We start from the raw sequence: 22,454 nt of genomic DNA, 5'->3' as shown, positions 1-22,454 counted from the left end.
TATAATATAAAAATGAAAAAAAATATGAATATGAAATAATAAAATAAAAATTATAGGAGAAAATTAATTAACGCGCGTAGATACAACAAATACTTTTATTTATGTTACACAATGTTATAATTTCTAATTTTCTCGTCACTCAGATGACATTTTTGTGCTGGGTGAGAAATCTGCAATCTTATAATGAAAGAGAACACGATATAACCATGATATACGTAATTTTGGTTTTCTCCGCCAATTTCACACATTTTTTTTCACACCCACATTAAAAAAATTTGTCATTTATACGAAAATTGAGAGTCGACTTTCTTATCTCATCTAAGGATAATATTATATGTCAAGATTATTAATAACAATCCTTATAATTGATTATAAAGATTATATCGCCCCTATAAAAATTTATATGGTATTTCCCATCATTTTTTTTTCTTCATAATTATCGAGTTAAAATACTTTTTGCGGATACTAATAATTTCCATTATAATTGTTTGCCTTATTAATTGTTATAATTGTATAATTATGACAAAAGATGAGAGAATTAAATTAGGAGACGTGCCGCTGTGGCGTCCCAAATAAAAGTAATTAAATATCACTATTAGACGAAATTGCTAGTGTCCTCATATCTTTTAATAATATAATAATATATATCGACATTATATATCAGTTTCTTAATCATAAGACAAATCATAAGACAAAGTTTAACGTGTCTCGAAGTAATGTCGCCTTTCTTCCAGCTACAGATTCTTTGAATGATACAGAGTCAATGTTTTCTTAACAAAAATAAGAAGACATCGAGGTGTATAAATGAAAAATCTCGATTATTGTTCGAGTTTTAAAGCTAAATGAACGTTTTATCTTTATATAATTATAAGAATTTTAATTTTTACGCTTAGATATATTTAATCTTCCTTACCAGCGATTCACTATAGTGGTTTTCGCTGTATGCACGTTTATTACGGAGGTCCCACTATAATGTCTCGTCGAAAATTATCTTCAAAGAGCTTACTACTGAAGTTTTTAATATCATAAATTTTTTTTTCTCCGCGTATTCCTTAGAATTAATCGAACTTACATACGATTATTTGTACAGATATGTTAACTTATGTAAATACGGTAAAATTATACCTTTTATCGCTACATGTAGAAAAAGGATAGTATTCTTAAGAATAGAGCAGCGTTTTGTTGCGTTACAGCGATAGCTGTACGTCTGCCAGCTAATTCTAACGTTGCGTAAAGATTAATGTGAAAAATTAAGACGTTATTAAAAAAAAAATTAAGAGAGAGAGAGAGAGAGAGAGAGAAGGTAACTACCGAAAACTCTTGTTAAGATAATATCGACTTTAAATTGATCCAAGTATCCATAGCTGCGAGACAAGGCTTGAAGAGAAACTGTAACGTTTGACGCGTACGTAATCGCACGAACTGTCAAAGTGATATATTTTTTTTTACTTTCCATATATTTTTTTGAATTTTTTATATGTTTATCTTATACGGTCATTGTCTTAGTCGTCTTAATATTCACACTTTACGTAACACTTACTTATCATTCTTGTAGTCTAAAATAATTGGTTACATATTAAGAAAAAAAAAACAAAGCTTCCCGATAGAGCGCTCTACGCCTCGTTCACGTCACATCTCGTCTTTCAACCGGCGAATTGAACTTGAGACCTCCGAAAGTTAGCTAAACGGCTAATTTCTCATCCCACAACTGTTCGTCATGAATCACGCTACGTAATGCCTCGCATCGTGCCGAATTATCGACGTCACGCGGTTCTATACAGAGTTACACTTGCGATATGTTGATTCGCCATAACTTCGACAATCGCGTCTCGTATGCCGTAACAAAACGTACAGCCGAATGGGTTGGTGGTGTTCGTTGAAGACGCACGATTCAAAACTACGGGTCGCACGCTTGCCTTCAATTGCTCGCTCACTCTATCCCATTTCGTATAGGCAGTGATCTACGGGACAAAAATTGATATTCACATTAGTTCATCGGTCAGCGGGTAAAATGCATCGAGTGTCGCGCGTGTACGAAGAACTGTTAAAAGATCCTACTGTGACAGGAGAAGGGGAAACGTCGATCAACTTTCCCGATTCCGTGGAATTATTTTCAGGGGGCAGAGTCAGAGAAAATTCACAGCGGTGGTACATGTTGAAGTTATAATGTCCCGGATAATTCGTGTGAAGTACGAACTTCTTTATACATTGGGTCTTAGCGTTGAACAGGATATCCTGCAAAGAATCACACGTTGAAATATAGAAAATTACATTAAAGACAAAAAAAGAATGTATTCAAGGATGACACATGGTCTACAATTTTACGCGAAGCATTATCTGATCTGTCCGCTAACTATCTATAGCTGGATCTGTCATTTAAATGTTAAATTAAAACTGGCAATCAACTATATAAAATAACTATATAAAATATATAATCCATAATTTTTTTCTACAGCATAGTTTGAAGAGAAAAAGGCAAAGAATTTATAATTTGGCGTTGATTTTTAGTATTCCAATTCGACTGTTTAAAAGTAGGCTCGTGCCATCTCGCCAGATGAAGGAACGCACTTACCAAACCTAAAGTGAAATAATTATAGAAGAAGTCTGAGCGCCTTGTTTTGTCCCGTTTGTGCGCATGTGGACTGTGGATGCGCATCTTATCCTCGGCTTTGTAGAACACTCTAGACGGGGCACCAAGCGCGCTCAAAACATCCTCGCAAGTATCGCCGAACAATACCTGAAATCGTATTAGATTGTAATGTCGGAAATGAAGAAGCATAAATTGTTTTCCTGTCCTACACAAGTCAAAGCAAATTTTTTTCGCAAATATCGAATGTTTCATATCCGATGAGTAAATTTATTAAACGCAGATTTTTTAAAGCAGTTACGAGTCATATATTTAAGATCTCCACTTAAAATATTTGGATGCTATTTTTCTTGGTAACAAGATATATAATAATAAAGCGCAACCTCTTTGGTCAGACATCGCTTCTTTGGCTCCAGCAATGCTCTCGTTCCGGAACTACCCTCCGTGAAAAGATGTAATCTGAGTCCTCGAGTACGTGCCTTGTCTCGAATGATATCAGCTTTCTCCAAGTACAAGTTATTATGGTAACAGACCTATTCAAAGACGGGTGTCAAAGATACACTCAACATTTTAGCTTATTCTTCTAGATAATGGCAAAACAGCCGAAGTCTGAAAATGTAGTTACAAGTGGCAAGGGTGGCGGCGGTGTCTTGGAACCGTGTTCTTCGCTGCTACCACCGGCTGGCATATTTCCAACGTAAATCGCCGTTTTTGAGACCAGAGGGGAGGTTCCGTTTGGAAACTGTAACGAGCCTAGTCCGTGGGCATAGCCAGGTTGAAATTTGGAATCGATTGGAAAGTAAAACGACAGTCCTCGAAAATTCAATACAAACACCTGCAATTTATCGTTACGGCACTATCACATATCGCGCTTGTGTCCCATAAATTTTAATAGTTTTAGACAATTATTTTGAACAGTAAATTTTCTATGATATTTAAAGATGTATACATATATATTGTAAGTCCAACATGCTGATCTACGAATAAATTTTATGGATAACTGCATTACCTGCTTTTCGCTATCATAAACACCAGGGTGAGTTGCGCCGAACGAATGCTCTATCTGCTCGATTGAGGGTAAGACTTCCGGCGAATTGAATGGCAAGCCGCAATATTTCAATTTCACTAACTTCATGTTATAAATCTCAATTATCTTAAGCCTTTGTACAACAGGATCGAATATAAGCCGTATGCCGTCGTGAGGTAAATTTATTACTAGATCTACGTCTAACGGATTCTGCGAACGTGCACAATGCCTTCATGTATTATCTGATTATTATCGCTATTAAAATTTGATGTACGATCACGATGCATGTAAGTGTCACTTGTTTATATACATTTAAAAAAATAGTCTGTTTATGTGAGCGCGCATGTTTATGTATGTGTGTATGTGTGTGTGTACATATACAAATCTCATGCCAACACAGGCGTTAAGGATACTTACAGTGTCGCTATAAAGTACTTGCACTCCTCTTATAACACCGACTTGAGACTGTATTATCGATACTGACTGAGAAAAGTGCATACCTGCAATAAAGCAAGCTTAATATTCGGCCCTTGAAATAAATTAATTATAATGATTGCATTTAAAAAAGTTTGTTCAGGACTACACAAGAGAGGAATATACTTAGAAATTAAAAAATGGTAAAAGATATGTAAAATATTCCCCCCCCCCCCCAAAATAGATAAAAATGTTTAATTAAGACACAGACCATCAATTAGTAAGATAATTTACATACAATTGCTTTTCAGAAGTAGAATAAAATGCCTGTGCTTTTCCATCAGGATTGACCTTAGCTTTAGACCTTGACTTAAACATTTCTGTTTATTTTTATACACATTTGTCGCAATTACATTTATTTATTTATTAATTAATAAGGTCGCTATATAATCATGTGTATTATAATAGAAAAAAAGGAACGCTTTGTATTCATTTTCGCTCGTCGAAGCGTTCACGTCGCTCGATCTGTTAGATAACAGATAATAGCGACGCAAAAGGAAACAAGGACGCCGTGCGAGACAAAGTCGACGGGCTAACGAATCAGTCGCGTCGCTTTCGCACGACTCCGATTCGATCGTGAAGCTCGACGGGGGCGTTGAGACCTCGAGGAGCGCGTTCGAGGAGCGTCTGTTGCGTCACTCCGTCCTCGTTTTATCGTTCCATTCGACGAACGATGGGCAAGGGACGGGATGGCACAGTCGAACGCCAGCGTGGCGTGCTCCGCGAACGCGCCTCCGACTATCGCGATCTGCAAATCACAACAACGCACGCTCGTGTCGTCGTGAGTGACGACCCCCCCGCGCGCCGTCGTTTGCGTTTGCGTTTGCGCTTGCGTTTCGTCACTTGCCCAAAATAAATTCCCACTGCTCGCATCCGAGGGACCTCTCGGGCACCACCTCGAGCTCCAGCATCCTGGCGTCCCGTGTGTCCTCTCGGGGCTTCTGGCTGCCTGCACGCACGTAGCGACGGGTGACACAATCGGCGCGCCGCGGAGCAGAGCGCGGTCTATTATCATATGAACCTCTGGGGCGCTGCTCCTTTGTGTCCGTCCGCTCGCGATTGTTAATCACCAGATAGCCATATTGCTGTCACACATCCCACAACAACAAACCCCCGCTCACTAATTTTCGCGCAGCGCCTGGCGACTTCTACGGTTGGCAAACTGTCATCGAACAGCTGATACGCGGCCGCGGGGCACGGAGTTACGTAGAGGGGCGTTCCTTCCGCGAAACGGCGGCGACGCGACGCGACGCGAGTCACTCGCGAGTTATGGCGAGTTCACAACGCGCGCGCGCCTTTCCAGGAAATGTCAAAACATTTTTCCACGAATTGCCGTTTCCTGGAATATATACGATATTTTGACTCGCGAAAATCATTAAGAATCGAATTGCGCTGTCTGACGATCGAAGAGAGATTAGATTAGAAACAACGAATTATTAAATTATTAGAAATTAATTCGAATTATATTATTTTTTATTTGAAATAAGATACTCGGAGTAAAATAATTGCAATAAATCGTGCGCGGTCGATACATTTTTTTTCCAATGAAATCTATTCTTTTTTTTTTCACGCAGCTACGCGATAATCGATAATTGTCGCGTCGAGGAGTGTATATATGTGTGTAATGTTGCATCAGAAAGGTCGCCGAGTGTGAATCAGAAACTTGTTTGAAAGTTTCGTCAGAAACTAACCGCGATTCTTTGCGCTCGAATTTTTAAATATTTTCCGCACAACAGTGCCTTTAATACTCAAACTAAGTAATTTCCAGTATTAAATTGGATTCCCGCGAGGACGCGGCGCGTCGGGTGTGCGACAGGCATAAATTAAGGATTCGGCGTGATTCGTCCCGGGAATCGAAGCTCGATTACGAGCGGACGGATTGATCGATCGATCAACGGCGGCGCGGCGGATGGGAGTCGCGCGAGGGGTGCCTGGTGCGGCAGGGGGGCGGAGGGGTCAGGGAGGGAGGGACACGATAGTCGGCTGCGTTCAGAGCGGTCTGCTGACGTTCCAACTCAAAGATGGCGTTGACGAGTGCGCCATGTTTCTCGTGATGTCCGAGCGTTAGGAAGGAAAACTTTTTCAGAAAAGCGTGATCCGCGTGAGCAAAATGGCTGATGATGACCCGTGGCTGCTGAAGGAAGACGGCTGCCTGAACGTGGACACCGAGTGCAAGAGCATAATCTATCACGCCAATCTAAACGTACTGCTCATCACCACTGGCAGCGCACAAGTATACGTGTTCGATGTCAACTCCGGCGTGATCCTGCAGAGGAGTTCCCTGTCGGGTGAGCGTGTGCGGTGTGTCGCGCGGCACATCTCCGCCGTCGCGATCCTCCCCTTTCCCCTGGCGGGGACGGGGGGATGGGGGGGGAAGCCTCGCCGGGTCGTCGGCGGCCGGGGAAAAGAACGGCGCCGCGGTCGTCCGCCCCCGTCGTCGTCGTCGTCGTCGCGGCGCCGTCCCCGTCGTCGCCGTCGTCCCTCGTCGGCGCGTGGCCGTCCGCCCGACGTTTGCAGAATACTGTGCAATAATCGTCTCGCGAGTCAAGGTCGCTCCCGCACGGGTTTTCCCCGGAGTGCGGTGCACGGAGATCGGACACGCGCGACGACACACTAAGCCTCGTCGAGATTGTCTGGCACCGAAGTGCCCCGCCGAAGCGGAGCTTCGTCTCCTCGCCCAGCATCCAGAGGCTCGAGGGAGACGATTTCTAGAGTCTTCCGCTCCAGTCTGGCTTACGCGCTTTTCACGCCTTTCCGCGATTTCCCTCGTCCCTTTGTCACGTGACGTGAATATGAATTTGCGTTTTATATTACGAGGAGAGTAATGCGGTTTTTAAAGAAACTGCGATCTACGACTGTAGCGGCATTGTGCAGTATTCCAATAACGGTTTTTGTTATTGTTCTTTAAGAGATATAATTCCGTCTATTCAACCAGTGTCAGAGATTAAATTTTTTTTACGAGCGGCTTCTTTATTCTCACATGGCAACAGCAAGGAAGCATTCTTTAGTATAAATTTAAGAGATAAACATTATAAAGAATAACTTTAAACTTCATGAGGCATTTAAAAAATAAAATTATGGCTTATATTTCTTAAAATCAAGCCATTTGTAAGATCTTTGCATAATTTTTCCAAGAAAGAAAAGACAAAAGATATTTTAAAAATACATACTAAAGTATTAAGTGTTATATAAAATATGTATTATTTAATTATATCGATATCCAAACAATTTTATAAGATTATATGATGGTAATAGAAAGATATTTAAATGTTTAATATTAGTGTTTTATGCAGTGATTAAAATAAAAGTAATTAATTCACATTTTTATAATATTCACAAATTTTTAATAAGATAGGTAGATTAATTTGCAAATTATTGTAATATGTATTATCATTGAAAAATTATAAAATGTTTATACTCATAATTGCAATTGCTGTAGGTAAACCAAATGGGAAGTTGCAAGGGACATATTTATCGGATGGAATAGACAAAGTGTTGTATACGGACGGACGAGGGATTGGCATACGTAGCGATTACAATGGGGTCCTGTTGTTGGATACAATTTTGCAAACCCCGGTTTCTAAAAGCGAGGATATCGTAAAGCTGGAACTGCTGCTGTCGGAGGCGACGATATTGCTTCAATGCCTACAATGTGTAGAATTGCCGGGTGTGGAACATTTGCTAGAGGTGCTGCAAGAACTTTCGAGTAAAATCGTTACGGCACAAGCAAATCAGAAGAAGGGTATTAAAGCTCAAAAAGTAAGTGCATGTACCGTTTATAAAACTGATTATTTTACATAATGTTGGATGTATTTCAAAACTTTTGTAATTATTTTAAATTGTAGATGTTTAACGTGAGAATTTAAAAATAAGTGAATATTATTTTATAAAGCTAAAGTACATTTTTAATTTAGTGTGTTTATTAGGAATTTAAAGTTAATATATTTTTAATTTAATCTGTAAATATAAACAATTGTATTTCTTATTCAATTTTGAACAAATTTTACTTTAAGAGAGATTTAATTAAAGACCTGTTTATACAGAAATCTTTAATGTAATGAAAAATTTAAGTTTATGATAGACACTACGATTACGAGAAATAGTTGAAATATATCTTGTTTCGTACTTTCTGTTACACAATGGTCAAAGCAATTTATTAAATATATACAAAATTTTCATATTATGTACATAGAGTTAATACAAGTGTGCTAGAACTCATCAGTGCTAGAACTCTGCATACGAAAATAATTGCAAATTTTAATTGCAGTGGAATACGATATGCCTGGAATTACCGCATGGATCTTTAAAGCTCGTTTGCTCCGGCTTAGTGATGGAATTAAAAAGGCAAAATCGGCATATAGCAGCACTGCCCATTGCCTCCGCGATCAATGAACGACTAAATGGCCTACTGCCTAGTCTTGCGTTAGAAGGTGGTCCCACTGATAGAGCGTTAATGTTTAGCGAAGCAGCACGTCGTAATACTTTTCCAAAATGGCCACATATGAATTACAAGTATGTAACGTGTCGCATCGTTGGCGAGTGAAACAATTTCTTGTCGAGATAGTGACGTCGTTTTTTATTTCACAACTTTTTTTTATATTCTACATTTATGTAAGATTTAAGGCGAAATGAATGCAATTACTGACCTATCAGACATACAAAAGTGTAAAGAAACATATATTATATTTATTATATTATTTCAGATGGGCTTTACCCGACCAAATGGCACAGGCTGGTTTCTACCACGAGCCAAATGCTACTGGTGACGACAGAGCGATGTGTTTCACTTGTAACGTATGCCTAGTGTGTTGGGAACCCACTGACGAGCCATGGTCGGAGCATGAGAGGCATTCGCCCGCGTGTCCGTTCGTCAAGGGTGAATATACGCAGAATGTTCCATTATCCGTCACCCTCGCAACGGCTCCCGCTCGCGAGACGGGCGATACGGTGGACGTCATAGGTACTACTAATGTCACAGGCCTCGCGGCTACAGCCTCTTCCAATGGTTTTGTAAATATTTGGAACATAACGAATCAATTGAAGGTAAGTTATTCCGAGATTTTGCATTATCAGTGTGAAATTCACGAGTAATTTATTTGAAAAGCTAATCTTGGTATTCCTATCCTATGTATGTCTTTTTTTATTTTCATTAAAGTAATGTAATGCGTACCGTTATTTTGCAGAGAGAAGTATCATTTTATATCTCGCCCTTGGATCAAGAAATAAACAATAAGGAATCGATACAGTTTTGTGCCGCGAGAAATTTGACGCCCCCGTATTTAACGAATCTAGGCTCGGACTCTGATCCGCTTTCGGAATACAAGCCCTCGTCGTTCTACAAAGTGCACGTTACGGCGCTCTCGGTGGTGGGATCTCCGGTAACCCAGCGGGAGGAAGCGAAAGGCACAAACTCCTCCACGACCTCGTCGTCCATAAACATCGAGACGGCGGAGCATAAGATTCGGCCGTGCTTAGTGTGCGGGGTTACAGTGACAGTTAACAATCCCTCGCAGTTGAGAACCTTAGAGAACGTGTGGGCCGCCTCGAGCGATCTGGCGAGCTCGTCGTCGTTGGTTCGCGCGATGAACAGTGTAAATAGTGCTGCCAGTGATACTCTAGATATAATGAAGGTAGCGGGTGATAGGTACATATCGTCGAGGTTGCATTACTTAGTGCTGTACGACTTTCATCATAAGGCTGCGACGGCGCAGCCGATCAAGGAGGACAATTCTAAAGAATCAAAGACTAAGAAGACCCTATCCGGGACTGGTACCAGCGCCAGCTCGAACGGCGGACGCCAGGAGAGCCTGTACCAGGAGCTCTTCCTCGGCAAAATTTTTTACGAAGTGCCAGTTATCGAAGACGTAGACTCGGACATGGTAGTCGGTCCGCATTACGACGGCATCTTCCCGACCACTACTCTAACCGCCTCGTCCTCCAACGGCATTTATCCGAGCCCCATCGGTATCCCCTTCGGCCCGGCCGCGACGACGTCCACCCCCTACGATCCAAATTTCGCTCCTATCAACGGCTCGACCCACTTCGCGTCGACATCCGACCTGACAACGATAAACAAAAAGAGCTTAGACCTGATGAAGATTACCAAGGCGGAACCGGTGGTCGTCAAGACGCTGGCGATAAACGCCCCGGACTCGCTCCGCATCACGTACATAACCACGTCCAAGGACGGGAGATACCTGTATGTCGCGATGTGCCCCGCGGCGGACAACGCCACCGTCGAATCCTCCACGTCGAACACCAATCAGATGGACGTCGACGACGAGAGCGATTTCTTCCCGCAGAAGAGCTACATGTACTGGGACCACAACGACAGCCAGTCCAGCAAATTGATAAACGGCGAGATCCACGGCAACGAGAGCGGCACGGCGAACGCCGTGTTGCTTGTGTACGCGCTGGATTTCACGGGCCCGGTGGTAAAGGTGGCGTCGGAGCCGCTGGTGAAGCGGGAATTACCCTTGGAGCAGGCGCCGGTGGAGCACGTGCTCCTCCCGCTTCAGGAGAAGCAAAAGTGCACGTCGTTTTCTACTAACTCTAGTACCAATTCCACTAGTAATTCAGCCGTTCAGGAACCCGCCGGACAAGTTGCCCTCGTGTGCAAGGACGGTGTGGTCAGATTGTTGAACTTGAGCACGCTGAAGACCGTGACGGAGGCGAGATTAGACGGAAAGAAATTCATCTCGGCGACTTATTGCAACAGTAAGTGTCCTTCTAAGAGTGTTTCTGAAAAAAAATAAAAATAAACGGGGGCAAAGATTCAGGGAATATTTTTGTGGAGATCATGTGTTGAGAACTTGCGCGCTAAGATTGCTGGCTTTTTCAGGTTTGGAAAGGCTGTGTGTGTGCACGAGCGACGGCACGTTGCATTTCTTCATCACGGCGGAGGAGGAGGACTCTGCGGAGGAGAAGGACGATGTTGACGATGTGAATATGGGTAGTGAGGGAAGCTGTACTTGTGAAAACATAGCTCCTAGCACGTCAACGTCGTCGATTTGTTAGTAAGTCTCGCGCAGCAAACGTTAGTTTTTTTTTTTTTTCGAATTTGTAGTAAACATTGGTGTAAGAGCTACATAAAACATTGCATTTTTTTATTGCAATTATTGCAACGTCGTTTATAAAACACTGTGTAAGAGCAACTTCCTTTGACGTGTGTTTTAACTCTTAAATGTTTCGTTACGTTTCAGCGATGAGCTATTAGCGCATAAATCGAACTTCTCGTACTGGGACTTAGGGCTGTTATATGAACTCACACGGTTCAGTCGACATTCCCCCGCGTATAGCGCGACCGTCCCCCCGTGTTGGAGCGAAATGATGCAGGCTCAGAGACAAAGACGTCATCCGCAGCATCTGCATCAGTCGGAAGATCAGCATCACACGAGAACGTGGCGGTTGCAAAATGATGCGTAAGCAGACATAATTATAAACATACGAGAAAGCTGTATTTCCGTTTTAATTTTTAATTGCGGATTCTTTGAATTATTTAAAATATCTATGTACATTGAAATTTAATGAAATGTAAATTAAATAGTATGCCGTACTTCTTGATAAGAGAAGATTGATACAAAATTGGACAAAGAATCCGCAGTTGAAAGAAAAATGGAAAGTATAAAAATTTAAATTCGAAGTATTTCAAAGTTATGCCATACTTATATGTTACGTAGGACTACTTGGGATGAACACGTGTTCGAGCTTACTTTACCTCGAGGCGCAGCGGGAAGTATCGGGCACGTCGATGTCCGATTTACCTTGCACGCGTTCTGCCAAGAGTTACCGACCATTCAGGTTACTTTGTTGAAGCAAAACATAAAGAGGATCGGTCACCAGAAGATACCGACCACCCCCGTGGACGAGAGAATTGAATTTAACCTAGGAGCCGAACAAAAGAGCGAAAACCCGGTCGTCACGGAGGAGTATCAGCGTCAGCACAACACCGAGATCCTCTGCGGTCCTATCGACTTACACCGTTGCGTAGACCTGTCTTGCCGCTCGGGATGCGTAACGTTGACAAGCCCGAAATTATTTCGCTCAAAGGCTAGAACTTTGCTCGTTCACATCAAAGCTTTAATAGACCAAAAGGATGGAGTGAGTAATGTATTTATCAATCCTTCATCACGTTCTTTGCACATCGTCTTTATAGAATCGGTGTTTCATTAAATTTTTTTCCTCTTTTTCTACTCTCAAGGCTTCTGCGAAATCAAAAGCAAATTTAGCAGAAAGTAAGCCACCCACTTGTAAAAAGCTGAAGATATTTGAAGTACGTCCATTTGGCACGCCCCCTAATGCTGGGGAACGATTTGAAGAGGGTGCGAACAGCAAGAAGTTAGGGTGCTACGTTGGTAAATATATTTTATTAATATAAACGTAATATATGATTAATAATTGTTAATTAATTGATTAACGTATTCAAATTTATTTTATGTAAAATAATTAACTATATATAATAACGTATTTAAATTTCTTATATATAAAATAACTCGTTACATAAAATTTTCGAAAAAAAGTTTTATATTCTTTTCATACGTGCAACTATTTTATTGTCAAATATAGTGAAAATAGCCTACTATTTTATTGTCGCTAGATTGTTGACTCAGTTAACAAGAAAATGCTGATCGTTTCCCATTAAAAATTTTGCACGTTAAGAAACTATATGCACTCTTTATTTTCTGTTCAAGGGTGCAATTGGATTCACGAGATCTCCATCACCGTGAGATCGGTAAATCCCACCAGCATGCCCGACGAGAGGATGCAGAGATGCGCTATGTTAGAATCCAAGACCTTTGTCGATAACCTTCTGAATGTCGCATGCTTGCAAGTACCTGTCGAGTGAGTAATGAAGAATGATAGAAATTTAACGATATTTGAGTCTGCAGAAAGTTAACGCGTTAACTTTTAAAGTAAATACGTTTGCAGCTCCCCCGTCGTGCAATCCATAGCTCTTGACATTCTCATATGGGTAGCGTCAATAAGATTAACGAGATTGCGCAGCATTCAGAACAGCGCGGAGATTAAAGCTCTTCAATTGGAGACGATACGCTCGGTTCAAGGACGGCTAGCCAGCTTGTTGCGGACGTGCCTCTTGCACGCTGGCAGAAGTATAGCGCACAAATGCGTTAAGTTAATTGTTCTTTGCAGCGGGTGAGCGATCATTCCAAGTGACATTGGTTCACGATGCTGATTATATACGAAGAAATATTTATTTAAAATCGTTTATTGTATCTTTTTTAGAGGATTTTATAACATAGAGGATTCACCGGCTCAAACCTTCGACGAGGCCATGCTCTCTGTATTGGTCAACCTGCTGCCGTCGATAGTGGAAGTTCACTGGGCTGGTTCACTGAGATGGCTCCAATTGCTAATCACCAGATTTTTGCCATTAGATAGAAATTACAGTATCGCCCACAAGTGCGTCTCTCTGGTGCAACAGATAGCCACTGAAATATCTAATAGAGTGAATCCGTACCATTTGCTGCTCGCGACGAGGTTGTGTATCTCTTAATTCGTATTTCCTTATGATTTCCAAATTTTTTATTGTGTTAACAATCTTAATGAATGAATTCTCTTCCAGGTTCGGTCTATACAACACGCCTTTTGAAACGGAGCTTTTCGACTTAGAGCCACCGATGTTACCAAAGTTTAGTTCAATACCCGTGACTTACGCGTCCGTTGTGACCAGCGAGCAAACAGGCCCGTCTGTCGCCTCGTCGAGTGCCGTACACTCGTCCAAGATATCGCAGGACTCTATTGACTTGAGGGACCTACTCACACTGCCTACGCATCCCGCTAGTGAATTTGTAATATCCAGCAAGTTGAAGGCATTGTGCGCCAATCACAATATGAAAGGTCTCCTCGAGGTAAAATGTTTAACAAATAATTGTAAATATGTCGACTGTATCCCACACGTTATTTATATTTATAAATAATACATTGCGATTTTTGAATGTTGATTTAGGTTGAACCTCTTCATTTCACTTGTCACGCTGCCTCCGACGGCACGAAGATGGAAAAGATCGATCCTGGCATGAGCACAATTAATATCGGGCCCACTTTGTATGATAGTGCAGCGACGAGCAACAACGGTGTGCCTGACATTAAAACGATACCTCACACATATGTAAGTCCCCTGCATGCATTTAAATCTCTATTAAGAGCTGTCGTGTATCTTTCCGATGAAACAAGTGAGTTATATTTTTACGACGGTAACGACAAGAGCAAACTCCATAAATTGAATCATTGCTTCGTTAAAAATCGCCGTGATATCAATAATGGTGACGATATTATAATTGTCTCGCGCAAATGTGGCATTTAGGCTAATAGACTCGAGCAGACCCGAGCGCAATTGGTAAGATTCGGTACCATCTGCGAGATGCATAGCGCGCCAAATATATTTCTCGGCGTTTGTAGAGTAGGCGAGGCGAATTGCGTTTCTCTCGTAATTAAACAGTGGCTGTGCGTAGCCATGACTATTCGAATGTCATAAAACTTGTAAGCGGCGCATATACAGTTACAGATGTTAGAGTAGACGGATTTTAATTCAGATAGAAATATTAATTGTAGAACTTGGACGCTGGATCGCTAGGACCACATGTTCAGGCTAAATCGACAGCTACGTTAAGCGATCTGCTTTGTATGTATACGGGAAGAGTGCTAAAGAAGCCGTCTCCGCAGCTATTGCTCACGCCCGACGAACAATCGGATTATGACGAGGCTAACGAAATGTCTGGCGACAACCAGACCTGGCATAGCACGCAAAATAATATGCCTAGCTCGCACATATTAAGTTCCATTGTAACGAAAGAAAAGTCATGCGTACAAAGTATCAATACCGCTGTAAACAAAGTTGAGGAGGGCAATCCTAAAAAGGTAGATTGACCTAGATGAAGACACGCACTACTCTTGTTCTTTTTTTTTTTTTTTTCATTTTTTTCTTTGTTACAAAATTCCCGTTTCTAAGTTCAGTGACTCGTCCTCTCGTCGTTTTAATCGCTTTGTTAATATGCTGGTTGTAGTAGAGACACTCGTTCGCTATAAGAGATTCTCTATCTGTCAAACGAGGCTGAATGATGTGCAAGTTGCATGAGTTACATGAAATTTATTGAATTATGTATTGGATGTTAATATTATCCTTGCATATAATTACTGCATATATCATCTTTCATAGCAGGTTTTCTTCTCGTTCCTTTTTTTTTTAATTTTAATTATTTACACACACATAGCAAGGAACTAGCTGTCTACTAGTTTTATATTAAGGCCATCATTTAAACAATTTGCATTTTTTATGTGTACACGCAGCCGACACAGTTTGTTTTATTTTTTATTTTTTTACATTCGCTTTATTGTTTGATGCAGTTAGGACTAGTTGTTATTATATCGAATATAATCTAATTTTATTTTTTATGTACATGTTATTGTATTCCACAGAGATCGTAAGAGTTTTGCAACAAACTTCCTTTTTTACTTTTAATTATTCACACACACATAGCAAAGAACTAGCTGTCTACTAGTTTTATATTAAGGCCATCATTTAAACAATTTGCATTTTTTGCGTGTGTACACGCAGCCGACAGTTTTTTTTTTATATACATTCGCTTTATTGTTTGATGCAGTTAGAACTAGTTGTTATTATATCGAATATAATCTAATTTTATTTTTGATGTACATGTTATTGTATTCCACAGAGACCGTAAGAGTTTTGCAACAAACTTATCTCTTTTTACACATACATCAATAGATCTACAAATGTGTGCCTCCAGAAAATTACACAAAGTTGTGATTTAATTATGTTTCAATTTATAACTCAACTGTTTGAGATATCTCATAACTGGCGACCTTAACACAATGACACATTCTGTAATTAATGTGCAATTGATTTTATTTATTAATATTCTTATTGAAGTGACATTCACTTGAAATAAATTGGAAATATGGTTTTATTATTTACATGTCATTTTTTGCTTGCGGAAAGTCAAATTGTCTGCAATTTGTGAAAATTATAAATTAATGATTAAATACCCGATAGAGAATGTGTCATTAAAAATTGCGGTCGCCAATCGTGGGATGTTACGTATAGCATAATTGTTTTTATGTATTCGAATTGCCTTTTCCACAGTAATAATCGTCGCAGTGAAAATAGCATTTCGCTTTCTTATATTTTTTGGCACATTGCGTTTGGGAAGTGTGTAATCTTAAGGAACAATTGTTTCACCGGCGACTAATAAATTACGTAATGTTGCAGCGAGAAGATATTACATTCCCGTGGGGGAGGTTGCTGTGCTGGCCGCCTCAGCAGGCGTTGGTTGTCGAACGAATGCATTCGGGGGCTCGTCGATTCGTTATTTTAGACTTCGGGTCGCCTATACTGCTGACCGATCTGATGATACCTTCGTGCAACGATCTGGTGTCGTTGTCCATAGATATTTGGACTAAGAGCGAAGAGATAGATGGCACACGGCTTATTGTCGCCGGTGATATCGGAAGCAAGCCGTTGATCGTCTGCGATCTTCAGCCGCCGCCCGTGTGTAGATATCTCAAGGTAAAATACGTAATACATTAATAATGACTCTCTTTAATTGTCCCATTTTGCTTATGATGTTCATAAACCTTATTCCAATTTGATTCGCTTTATTCTATAAGTTTTTCATATCCCTAAAACATTATCTTATTGTTAGTTAAAATGTCGCGATTTTGTTTACAGTATTTTCTTTTTATTATTGTAATTTTTCATTTATTTATATCAATTTGCTTGTCTTTCTCTGCATTTTACTTATAAAATATTAATCGAGTTTCTATTTATAAGTTAATATTTATTTCGATTATCAGATCACTACGATAGGACGCTATGGAATGTCCACAACTACGTGTAAAATACCATTAGGAATGTTTTACGGACATATGGTAGTTTTGCCTGGGGAAGATTATTCGGAAGAAACCATGAATGATGCTTCATCGTTCGAGATTTTTGATCCCTCTTTACAAGCTACCATTGACACGCAGTGTAACATATTATCAGCTTTAGCAGAGGATGTACAATGCAGGTAATTAAGATAGAAACAAAAGAAAAGTAGAGAAAGGAATCAGTATGCGTGTGTTCGTTTTCTGTTGATGCATAGAAATGTTTCCTTTTCTCGTTTCTAGATTTAGTTTAGCTACTGAAAGACTAAAAACTTTGTTGGATCCATTACTGTGTTCGGAAACCCCCAATGTTATGCATATGCAAAATTATCTATGTTACAACAAAATACCTAATGAAAGTAAGGAACAGCCGTCGGCGAAGATAATGTCGACATACCAAGTGAGTATACAATTATGAGTGTTAAGTTACTGTCGGATATTACTGAGAATCGAAAATGACAAGTTCGACGATATCGATATAATTCAATATATATATATCTATCAATTCGCATATTGATCACGATGTTATATAGGAATGTATCATGTTCCAACATCAATTAAATGTCGTACGGAGTGTCTGGCGACGTCTCGAGTGGTGGAGAGGTTTGCGGAATGTGCCAACGACGTCTTTCGCGAACGCACCCAGCGACAAGTTACGAGTTCTTGAAGAGACTCTTCTCGACATTCTACTGTATACCGTGTACGAAATTGGTCCAGTACCAAGTGTAAGTATATCGCAGATATTAAATGCGAAATTATGTGACGAATCACCGAAATAATAAAGTCATTTGTGCTGCGTTTTTGATATCTCTATGATATTGGCACATTTGATTTCTATTATTCTCTTCATACGTGACAAGTTTTGCATGTGACGTGGCGTTTTTTCTTTTTGAAATACAGGTGTACCGACCAACGTCGTTATACGAGGTTTTCACTCCAACAATTTGTGAGAAGTTTTTCCATTCGATATGCGTCGTGACGCCAGCCCCACGTTTGCAACTTCATGCTGCTGCGCTCTTAGCCGGCATGGCTGGGCATCAACCGTGGTGGGGCAACTTCCTATCGAATACCCTGATAAATCTTTACTCGTCGGCGTCTACACACATTTTTCCGCAGGATAGGTGAGGCTTTATATTTATTTAATATATTACTATGTAAATAAAAAGGGGAGGGAATATATCGCTTCGGTCGTGACACTTATAAATATTATATAGATAAAAAAGATGTAGATTTTGAAGAGAATTCAGAAAAATCGCTTCTTGTTTTATCAGGTTATGACGTATAAAACGTGAATTGATTGCGTTTTATAAATGTGATTTATTAATTTATTAAAAGTGCAAATTTCTTTATAATTGAAATTTGTTTTCAGGGTGTTTATTTTACTAACATTCCTTGGACGGAAGTCATTAATAGCCGGGGGAAATAAATCTTCAGTTATTGAGGCCATGGTTCGTACTCTGGGCAAATTACTGGCTCCCCTTACGAACGCGCCATCCAATTCCAATCGACTGGACGTCACCTTAATAGGCTGGGTATTATTATTTCTGTCGGTATGCTTAGACACCATCGCACCACCGCCCTGCTTCGAGGACAATCACGAGAAAACTAGAGAACAAGGTATTCACATGCGGCATGTTTTATGCACATTTTTACAAAATTTTCTTCGTAATCATTAGTTATATTTTAAAATCGTGCTAGAAAATTAGCGTATAAAAGAAAAGCAATTCCACGTACACACATGTGAAAATATTTTAATGTAAATGTGCTTTAGTGCAATCTTAAAAAAAAATGAGACGTTTCTCTTTTGATTTATATTGTAATTTTATAACGGAATAATAATATCTCTACAATGTTTTTGAAGGTTTATTCTCTCGTTGGGAGTTCATTCAAGGAGAATCGGCCATGCAAAGGAGATATGTCAATGCTAATCGATCGTCAGCCTCTCGTAGCTACCGTAAAAGATTGCAAAAGCGTTTGTTGCATCATAAACAGCAGCTTCACGAATTAGAACAAGCGAAAAAATCTGCAGCGTCCAAAGTACGTATATAATGTCAAGCGATGATTTTTATAAATTTTTATAAAATGTTAGATTAAAAAATATACATATATATTATTTAGATATCATTTATCAATTTTTGTGCCTAGACTACATATCTCTAGTGAATCTCTAGTGAAATATTTTGAGTCATTTTAACGATATAAAAGTTATTTTATAATATAACAGTATATATATTCATATACGATTATTTAGGGATTGATGACACTTTCGTCTGATGCCGCTACATTGTACAATAAAGTGGAAGCGACCCTGAAGGTTCAAGAACGTTATTTCAAGAAGACGCTAAAGCAACATTCCGCAAAGCATTACAAGGACATCCTTAAGAGGAACGAGTCGCTGCTCCGCAGTCCATGTTGCAGTCAAGCGCGATCTAATACCAGGTTGGTATAAAACAAGAGTTTTGTTCTAATTTTTTTTAGATATCTGATATGTTTCGAAAAAGATACATTTTTTTATTTCTTATATATTATGTATGTATTTGCAGCAAATCGGACGTCATGGATATGGAAGTTGAGTACAACGTGACGAACTTATCTCACCAGAATGTTTTGCCAGTGGCACGCGGCCTCATCGCGCTCATTCTGCACAATTCAGCTAATGTGGATATGTTTCTGTTAGCTTGCAAGGTAAGGTCTATTAAGTTCAAAGACACGCGAACTATCACTATGCTGCACCATGGATTCTGGTCAGATTTTGTAATATTTTGTTCAATTAAAGTCTATTTGAACTCGACCGAAGTCGAATTTTGTTATTCGAAGTTTTCTTTCTCAAGAATCATAAAATTACATTGTAAAATATTTTTGAAATGCTATAGCCTGGCTTGGGAGAAGGAAAACTTTTGTTTGTGAATTTGAAGCTCCGTATATTTTTTTTTGCTTTCAATCGAATTTGTAATTTATAGTTTGAAATTTAATATTATACGTTATAAAATGTAAAAGAAAAATTTTACATAGATTAGAACGTAAATCTTCCGATACTTTTTAACATTTAATTATATAGATAAGGCAGTTGGATCATAATATCTACGCGGCTTCGTAACTATACGTCTATAATTACATTTTTGAATTATCGTACATAGGTAGTCGCTAGGCTAGTAGTATCTACACGTCCCGCAATAGGCTTGTGCGAGCTTATGACCGAGGAACAACTCTTGAAATTAATCAGATTGGCAACGGATACGTCTGACGCTGCTTGGTCGTCGCATGCTGTTTCCTGTCTTCTAATGGACCTGTTAGAAGGTGATTTACAATTTATCGTAATATATCACGAAGAAATATAATATAATTATAAATAATTCATAATAATAATACTTTATTCACACAAGAAATCTTTAAAGCATTTGGAAATTTGCTCTCTACCTTTTTTTTAATAAAGCAAATTTTAGCGATTGAAGAGTAAATTATAAAATAAATAGTGATGAAACAGTAGATTCTAGCGATTGGATTAAATATTAAATTGAAATAAATAGAAAAATAACTTGTGATCTGCAGGAGGACGATTGTATCCCAGAGCATGTACGTCTACGCATGAAGGTAGTCCGTCCGAGGAAATTTTGGAGTCTCTTGGAAGTCATACAGACGAAAGTCGTGCGGCGGAGGAGGATTCGGCGAATGTTGCTGGTACCAGTGCGCCTTCCGTCGCCACGCTAGGCGAAGGTTTCGCCGAAGGCGACGCGGACGAGGACGTGCAAGATAATATCGTGGTAACTGCGACCACCGCCGGCACGTCCAAATCCAACGGTTACCTGCCGTCCCTCTTGGAGTCGGACGACAGCGAACTGGAAGACTTTCTGGACGACATATTGGAGCGTGGCAGAAACATGTTGAAGAAGGACAGCACAGTGTCGAAAATTTTAACTTCTGCCATTACTGGGTATTTAGGATCTCTTCTTTCGCTCTCACTTTGATTCTGGATATTTAAAAAATGATTTTTAAGTACAGATGATTGTTCAAGCACTAATACTCTTTTTCGTAATGTCAAATGCTGGCGCAGAACATTTTTACGCAGTAATTATTGTGTTGGATATGAAGGGCTGTATATATGCAAAGCATTACTTTATTTAACACTGTTACGTTTGTATTCGTGTATATTAATATACGTGTATATTAATAATTTTTGCGATAAGATAGTTCAAATTTTATAAAAATTTTACGCGGAATCTCATCTGTATTCAGCATCAGTGCTCAAGAGTTTTGATACAACTTATCCATCTCAACTTCAACTTTATATATGATCTGATTAGAAAGCAATAAATGATATGTTTTTAGGAGCATTTCTTTAGCGATGGACGCACGCTTGGAATACGGAGTTGAAATGGGCGTAGAAATATCACTGAGAATACTTTCTACGGTCGGCATGTATAATCTACCTCACAGTATAAATGCGACAATACACGTTAGTAATAAAAAATATAAAAGTATATTTCTTTTCTCATCTTCTGTGTTGTGTAAAATAATTAAATTACACACTTATTTAAATGTGTGTGCTAGATGTTTTAAAAACTTTTCTTAGTGGAAAGAGAAGGGGTTAATTATTAATGCTTGTTTTTTTTTTATAAGAAATAATATCATAAAGACGTGCTATTATGCAAATCGAATTTTGTATTATAGGTGCCGACAGAAGCAAATCGCTGTTGTCAACAACCGTTCTTGCGTACCGAAACGAACGACAGAAGTCAGGAAACCGGAAACTTTTCCGATCCTACTCCTTCTAATCTTTCAATGTTAACAAGATGTTTTGAGAAGATGTTCACAGATTTATATCTACGGGTGAGTTATTTATTACCGAAATAAAATACATTTACGATATATTATTATTAGATACATTATTTATAGATCAACGTAGAATATTTATCGTTATTGACTTTTGTTTTAAATAACGTATTAATTTGGCTTATTTCTTTCTTTGAAATCGAAAAATTCATCACTAGAAAATATTAGAAAATTAATGTTATTTCAATTAACAAAATTATTTAAACTACGTAATTTCTTTTAAATTTTTAAACTAAGTTATATATTTATATTTCGTATTGTCTAATTGATTCCGTTTTTAACAAGCATATATACATTATATCAAGCATTATATCAATTTGATTTTATTCTTACTATAGATGTTTTGTATTAAATTGCACTTTTTCTTGAATACGTTATTTATTACCGATAATGCATACATTTTTACCTATGTCCATTTAACAGAATAACAGTACGAACTTAGAACTCGTACTCCAACTCTGGTTCGCACTGAATATGGACGCCGCTACTGAGCATCCAGGCTCGCAGTTTGAACCCTCTTTAACACCTCTGATTCCACTCAGTCCAGCAGCCATTTCCAGCCTAATATCTGCACTCTCGTGGTAAATAAATGAATTTATTGACGAAGAGAGGCGAGTCGTAATAGAGTAA

The 22,454-nt window shown here is 39.2% G+C and overlaps 2 protein-coding genes across 3 annotated transcripts in view; one reads left to right on the top strand and one right to left on the bottom strand.

Annotated features, from left to right (window-relative positions):
* Positions 1 to 79: 79 nt before the first annotated feature.
* LOC105448947 (UPF0183 protein CG7083) lies at positions 80 to 5,270 on the bottom strand. Of its 2 annotated transcripts, none has more exons than XM_011687848.1 (8): positions 4,936 to 5,270; positions 4,032 to 4,114; positions 3,597 to 3,824; positions 3,213 to 3,422; positions 2,971 to 3,120; positions 2,573 to 2,737; positions 2,059 to 2,235; positions 80 to 1,961 (listed from the first exon to the last, which is right to left on the bottom strand). In XM_011687848.1, the coding sequence occupies exons 1-8, from the start codon at positions 4,997 to 4,999 to the stop codon at positions 1,764 to 1,766; spliced, it is 1,275 nt and encodes a 424-aa protein (XP_011686150.1). In that variant the 5' UTR covers positions 5,000 to 5,270; the 3' UTR covers positions 80 to 1,763. The 2 variants fall into 2 exon arrangements, with proteins under 2 accessions (XP_011686150.1, XP_011686151.1); XM_011687849.1 differs by lacking the exon at positions 4,936 to 5,270 and adding an exon at positions 4,327 to 4,887.
* An 815-nt stretch (positions 5,271 to 6,085) lies between these two features.
* LOC105448946 (baculoviral IAP repeat-containing protein 6) overlaps positions 6,086 to 22,454 on the top strand; it is a 28,969-nt gene continuing 12,600 nt past the window's right edge. The window contains exons 1-29 of the mRNA XM_011687847.1: positions 6,086 to 6,376; positions 7,528 to 7,847; positions 8,356 to 8,600; positions 8,792 to 9,131; positions 9,272 to 10,805; positions 10,930 to 11,104; positions 11,291 to 11,509; positions 11,768 to 12,188; positions 12,289 to 12,442; positions 12,779 to 12,929; positions 13,017 to 13,241; positions 13,332 to 13,586; positions 13,672 to 13,957; positions 14,056 to 14,217; positions 14,661 to 14,966; positions 16,339 to 16,635; positions 16,923 to 17,137; positions 17,238 to 17,394; positions 17,528 to 17,719; positions 17,895 to 18,115; positions 18,364 to 18,611; positions 18,856 to 19,031; positions 19,246 to 19,433; positions 19,538 to 19,679; positions 20,132 to 20,291; positions 20,544 to 20,925; positions 21,321 to 21,447; positions 21,663 to 21,821; positions 22,248 to 22,405. Of these exons, the coding sequence (XP_011686149.1) occupies positions 6,199 to 6,376; positions 7,528 to 7,847; positions 8,356 to 8,600; positions 8,792 to 9,131; positions 9,272 to 10,805; positions 10,930 to 11,104; positions 11,291 to 11,509; positions 11,768 to 12,188; positions 12,289 to 12,442; positions 12,779 to 12,929; positions 13,017 to 13,241; positions 13,332 to 13,586; positions 13,672 to 13,957; positions 14,056 to 14,217; positions 14,661 to 14,966; positions 16,339 to 16,635; positions 16,923 to 17,137; positions 17,238 to 17,394; positions 17,528 to 17,719; positions 17,895 to 18,115; positions 18,364 to 18,611; positions 18,856 to 19,031; positions 19,246 to 19,433; positions 19,538 to 19,679; positions 20,132 to 20,291; positions 20,544 to 20,925; positions 21,321 to 21,447; positions 21,663 to 21,821; positions 22,248 to 22,405 (7,793 nt within the window). The 5' untranslated portion in view covers positions 6,086 to 6,198. The remainder of the gene's footprint in view (positions 6,377 to 7,527; positions 7,848 to 8,355; positions 8,601 to 8,791; positions 9,132 to 9,271; positions 10,806 to 10,929; positions 11,105 to 11,290; positions 11,510 to 11,767; positions 12,189 to 12,288; positions 12,443 to 12,778; positions 12,930 to 13,016; positions 13,242 to 13,331; positions 13,587 to 13,671; positions 13,958 to 14,055; positions 14,218 to 14,660; positions 14,967 to 16,338; positions 16,636 to 16,922; positions 17,138 to 17,237; positions 17,395 to 17,527; positions 17,720 to 17,894; positions 18,116 to 18,363; positions 18,612 to 18,855; positions 19,032 to 19,245; positions 19,434 to 19,537; positions 19,680 to 20,131; positions 20,292 to 20,543; positions 20,926 to 21,320; positions 21,448 to 21,662; positions 21,822 to 22,247; positions 22,406 to 22,454) is intronic.

This window comes from Wasmannia auropunctata, unplaced genomic scaffold (genome assembly GCF_000956235.1).
Source record: "Wasmannia auropunctata unplaced genomic scaffold, wasmannia.A_1.0 LD336078.1, whole genome shotgun sequence".
NCBI classification, from domain to species: Eukaryota; Metazoa; Arthropoda; class Insecta; order Hymenoptera; family Formicidae; genus Wasmannia; species Wasmannia auropunctata.
Note: the sequence above shows the minus strand (reverse complement) of the source record. Positions and strands in the feature narration are given on the sequence as shown.